This window comes from Wasmannia auropunctata, unplaced genomic scaffold (assembly GCF_000956235.1).
Source record: "Wasmannia auropunctata unplaced genomic scaffold, wasmannia.A_1.0 LD336101.1, whole genome shotgun sequence".
NCBI lineage: Eukaryota > Metazoa > Arthropoda > Insecta > Hymenoptera > Formicidae > Wasmannia > Wasmannia auropunctata.
In genome coordinates this window covers 239,911-245,600 of record NW_012026789.1, presented here as the reverse complement: position 1 = coordinate 245,600, position 5,690 = coordinate 239,911, and the positions used below count along the sequence as shown (strand labels likewise).

General features: G+C 34.7%; 1 protein-coding gene across 1 annotated transcript; it reads left to right on the top strand.

Annotated features, from left to right (window-relative positions):
- Nucleotides 1-1,277: 1,277 nt before the first annotated feature.
- LOC105460926 lies at nucleotides 1,278-4,824 on the top strand. The gene is made up of 5 exons (XM_011707424.1): nucleotides 1,278-1,538; nucleotides 1,617-1,817; nucleotides 3,518-3,814; nucleotides 3,897-4,010; nucleotides 4,408-4,824. The coding sequence occupies exons 1-5, from the start codon at nucleotides 1,278-1,280 to the stop codon at nucleotides 4,822-4,824; spliced, it is 1,290 nt and encodes a 429-aa protein (XP_011705726.1).
- The last annotated feature ends 866 nt before the right edge of the window (nucleotides 4,825-5,690 follow it).

The following is a 5,690-nucleotide window of genomic DNA, read 5'->3' as shown; positions in this document are numbered from 1 at the left end:
TCCTTTCGGGGCCTCAGTCTCGGTTCATTCAACGTCGTCGTCGCTTCGACACCGCCGTACGTACGCCGACCGTGCGTTCGCGGAGAACCGACGCGTGGAGTCGTGCGCCGACCGCGCGCCCGCGCTCTTATTTAGTTGTTGTTCAGTTCCCTTCTTTTTTTTCTGTAAATTTATGTGTGACCAATAAAAAGTGCATTGTCGAAACCACGGAGTACGCTCAATCTACCGATTGCAAAATCCAGCATCCCGCCGACGCGTCGTAAACAACTTGGATATTGGAATCAGCGTCGGATCTATATCTTATGTGGAAATACTTATTGGTGACAACCGAGGCAATCATATTATCCTGCCTTATGGAATGTGGAGGATGTTTATCGAGAGACGTATGGATATTGAGCAATTGCTGCAGTCAAGCGTCCCGTCATCGCTACGAATTCAAGATTTAGTTATAGATCTCGTAAAAATACGTAATGATAATATTGTTAAATTGACACTTAATGATACTTGTATGTTCATGAAACCGTCGACTATGGTTTTTATATTCGAACTCGAACATTGCGTTGAGCATGCATACTTTAATTTAAATCAAAATACGGACGCTGTTAGTAATAAGTTTAAGCATTTCGTTGATTATTTACGTCACAATTGTATTGTGAATAAAGACGATGCGATAAATATTTTGCATAAGGTATATGATAAAACGTCGCTTATTGAATGTGAACTCATAGTTCACTCATAGACGCTTACGCGTCAGATCATATTGTGCATGATGCGTTCCATAATTAATTATGTATTAAATATATACATTATGTGTTAAATGTATTAATCATGTGCTAAATATATATACATTGTCTGTTAAATATACATTATGTGTTAAATTTTTTTCGTTCCATATCTCTTCGTCGAATTACATCGCGCGCGAAAATCATGGGTGGGACGGAGATACCGCATGAGGGAGAGAGAAAGAAAATTGCAGCTGGGTCCGCGCTGGAACCCCCTTTCGCGACCCCGCGTCTAGTTATACCTATGTGTTATCATTTACCGTTGTATGGAGATGTGTCAACGTTAATATGTTGTGGTAAGTATCTAGATGCTTTGTCCTCACAAAATTATCGCGACATGGAGATGTAGTGGTAGGTATAACATGTACCTAGATGCTTGCACATTGAGATGTAGAAGTAATTATAACGTGTGTTTGAATGCTAGCGCATTTAATGTTTATCTTTCTCGGGTACGAACATCTCTGACTGCATTTTGAGTTGTAGTGTCAGTCCATCATGTATGAGGATCAAGAGTATGTACCGCCGCTGGCAAAACTAATAAGAGGTCGCGAAATTGGACACTATGCTTTTTTACATTACGACCAAAACAGACTTGGATACGATTTATTATGTGTTAAACACTTTACGAGTAAATGGGATTGTTTGTTTTGCACGAGAATTTCGGAGTGTATCATGTTGGATGATGATGAGAGGAACGACGCATGGGTGGAAAGCATGCGCCGGAAGGACGAGGCCGCGAGGCGTAGAAGATTGCTAGTAAGTACAAAAGTAATTACTCTCGAATATAGACGATGATTTTTATCTAGGATAAAAGCGATGTTTTGTTTCTTTCAGAATGATCTTCTAAATAGTGATAATGAAGACGATGACAACGACGCGAAAACGTCTTCGCAAAATCCGCGGGAGGATGCGAGCCCGCGGGAGAGCCCGCGGGAGAGCCTGCGAGGTAGCCTGGAGCTCGCAGGAGGACAGCCTGCAGGTGCCGCGGAGTCTGTGCGAGGAGGCGCCGCGGAGCCCGCAAACACTGGCGAACCCGTGTGAGGAGGCACCGCTGCGTGTGATTGTGCACGTAGCAACCGGTAGAAGGCAGGTTGCCTTTTACAACTAGGGTAAGTTTTTTTACATAGCTATCTTCCTTTTTGTTTCTCCTTGCAATTTTTTAAATTGCTTCCTTTTTTTGTCTGTTGCAGATGACGACGGACAGGCGGATTTCTTTCACGAATACTTTTTATATCATATTATTTTTAAATAAAAACTTTTTTAAATTTTAATTATAATAATATTTTGTTTAATTCTTCTCCTCTTCTTTTTCTATCGCGTACGATAACGGGTGGGTCCGCGAGCGATAAACGTGGGGTGGGGCCCGTGCGCAACGGCGGCGGCGGCGGCGAACGCGAGCGCGGTTCCCCTCTCCCCGCAACACCCGCACCCACGTCCCCGCGGTCAGGCCAGCTGATCGAGCGGCTTTCCGCGGCTTCCCCTCCCCACGGACCCCACATCAGATCGTGAACGTTCTGAGCGGCTTCCCCCTCCCCGCGGACTCCCCCTCCCGCGGACCTCCCGAGGACCCCCTGCCCCTCACCCCCCCTCGGAGCTCCCTAGTTAGAACCGGCCTATAATAGCTACTTGATATTTTACTCAACCCAAATGATATGTACCTAAAAAGAACTTGTACCAAAATTAAACCCAATAAAAGTTTTGATATCAATAACTGGCACTAAATTGCAATCCTATAAAAAAATTTTAAAGTAAAGATTTTAAAAAAATAAAACCTAAGTGGTACGTATCTTTGTACTCCCATTGAAGATCTTTCTATTCCAATCAAAGTGGTAGTAGCTTTAATTTTTTGCAAAATTGTGTTACCTTAATTAATCCGAGTGATATGTAATACATGCTAACTACTTTTTAAAAAATAAAACGCAAGTAGTACATACCTTTGTATCTATTCAATAGGGAATTTGCATAATTTTTAAAAAATATTGCATTTTGTAATTTATATGTATATCTTTAACTGTAATTTTGTTTTGTAATTTTTTAATTCAAATTATACGAGAAAATAAATAATAAAATATTGCATTATTTGAAATACCGAAGACGGTCCGGATACGACCGAGCCCTCCCGAACGCGTTGTGACGTCACACTGTAACACAGAAACCGCTTTTACTTAGCAAGAAATTAATTTATTTTAAAAATGAGCAAAAGAAACACGTACAAAACGTGTTTTGTACCTTTGTGTAAAAGTACAACAATTAAAACACCACATAAATTGTTCTTTTATGTGCCTCAAGTTGAAAACATCAGGAAAAAGTGGTTTAAAAGTGCTCATCGTGTTGATGAACCAGGAAAATGGAATTATTTTTGTTGTGAAGATCATTTCGACGTAAGTATTATGTAAAATATATTTTTTACGCTTGATTATAACATTTATAAAAATATTAAACAACGTATGTATATTTATGTAAAAATGTTATAACTTCATACATAACCTTACATACATAACCTTAAACATCAAATGTAAAGGTATTTTGGAAATTCATAAAATTATTACATCTAAAATTATTTTAAAATCATAATTTATAATTAATGAGGAAAACATGTTTTTTATGTGTAAATGCCATTTTTTAAACATTTATAATCGTATATTAATCAAATTTATTAGAATAATTTGCTTTTTTAATATTCTCAATTTTTTATTTATATTGCAGTTAAAAACGGATATGGATAATTATATTAGATATTGTATGATGGGAGCTCCAGTAAAGCTGAAGAAAGATGTGTGATTCCTTATATTTTTGACTGCCAACCTTATCGAGTAAAGACATTAAATAATCTTTTTCGACCTGCGTACAACAAATTAAACAGAAAAAGAGAAATTGCTGAGATTTTGTCAGAGACCGAAAACCAAAATAAAAACAATTTTCCAAGTACTAGTACTTCATCGCAACAACCTTTACATAAAATAAAGAAAATTGAAAATAATCGAGATTTGAATACTCCTGACGAAACTATTTTTATAGATTTGACAAATTTGATAAGTTTATATATCTTATTTGTAAAAACTAAAATAAAAGTTTATTTGAAGAGAAAGTGTAACAATTACTTTTAATTTATAGGACAATACAGTTATATCGCATGTACAGCCCACACAGACAACTTCAAACATTACAAGTATCTATTCAGAAAGAGCACAACTTATCTCAGAATTAGATTTGGATTCAAGAAATTTTGTAAGTTTGATAATTTTAAACTGACTACACCTTTAAAATTTATTTTAGTACATTTAATATAATGAATTATTTTATGTTCTATTTTAATTAAAATAAACTTTGTGTACTTCTAATCAATTATGTTACATTTAAAAAACTAGAAGATTTTCAAACAAAGAAAATTTGTTATTTTTAAATTAAAAAATTCTTTTCAAAATATAGATTTTTTAAATGCAAAAGTTCAGTTAATAAATATACAATCTAAATTTTAAATAGTCTATTTTTTTATGATATCTTTTATTAGGATGCTTTTTATGACTTGCATCATATACTTTTCTTATTTTATAAATAATTAATAAATAAATAATAGAATTTTGTTTTAAATAATACATTTAAACATGATGTTTTTAATTTGCAGAATGATGTACCAATTATATCACAGTCTGTATGTAAACCTTTAACTAGTGAAATAGAAATTGAATCAGGAAATACTTCAGTTTTCGTTGAATCAGCACACATTTCACCTAGATCAACTTCAATGCAAATACATTCTTCTACTAAACCAGAAAATAAACAAAAGCTATTAAGTTTTGGCAAATCTCCAGTTTCTAAAAATACTACAAATCTTTCTCAACGAAGTGTTGGAGTGCAAGTATATACAAAATTAGTAAAACCTCATATTCGAAGTAAATCTGTCATGTGCAAGCCTTGTATGACTGATGCATCTTGCCAATGCCAAATACAAATAAGCAAAACATGTTCACCAATAAAGTCATTATTTAAAACACCAGCAGCAACAAATTATGCTTCATCCAATTCAGAAGTAACTATTTAACTAATAATTAACTAGTAATAATTAACTAGTAATTTTTTAACAAGTTCAAATGAGTACTCGTATCAATACTCATCTTCTCTTTGTGAATATAAATCCTCATCAAGTTGCAGTGAGGAAAGAAAAGAAAATGAGAAAAAAATAAAAACATCAGCTTTAAATATAACAAGATATCTCATTAGTATACATGCAAAAAGATATATTGGGATTGACAACGAATGGTTGTGGATAATTGATTTATTACATTCTTCAACTACATGCAATATTGATGACATCAAATTAACTTTGATGAAAATAAGAACAAATGATACATTTAGTCGATTAGGAGATCAGTTTGGATTATCAACATCGCAAGCTAGTAGAGTATTTAATAAAACAGTGAACTCCTTGGCGCATTATTTAAAAACTCTTGTGTACTGCCCAGACCCAAGTAGCATAAAAAAGAATTTACCAGTGGCATTTCGTGCATACTACAGCCACGTATGTGCTATTCTAGATGCTTTTGAAATTGAAATTGAAAAACCATCTGATCCAGTGCAACAAGCTTTAACTTGGTCTGAATACAAGAAATGCAATACTTTGAAATATTTAATAGCATGCACTCCTGATGGATTTATTATTTTTATATCTTCTGGATATGGAGGCAGGATCAGCGATACTTTATTATTTCAAGAAAGTAAAATAATGCACATTTTACCAGAAAAATGTGGAGTTATGGCTGACAGAGGATTCAAACAAATTCAGACAATTTTAAATCAGAATAAGTGTGAGCTGCTTCGTCCACCGTCTGTCTCCACTTCTACAAAACCTACCAAACAAGAAATATTAAAAACCAAAAGCATAGCAAGTTTAAGAATTCATATCGAAAG

Bases quoted from the DNA above. Each gene is read 5' to 3' on its own strand.
- LOC105460926 (XM_011707424.1), top strand. From the start codon at position 1,278: ATGTATGAGGATCAAGAGTATGTACCGCCGCTGGCAAAACTAATAAGA. The intron at 1,539-1,616 runs GTAAGTACAAAA...TGTTTCTTTCAG, and splicing joins CGAGGCGTAGAAGATTGCTA to AATGATCTTCTAAATAGTGA. The intron at 4,011-4,407 runs GTAAGTTTGATA...TTTAATTTGCAG, and splicing joins ATTTGGATTCAAGAAATTTT to AATGATGTACCAATTATATC.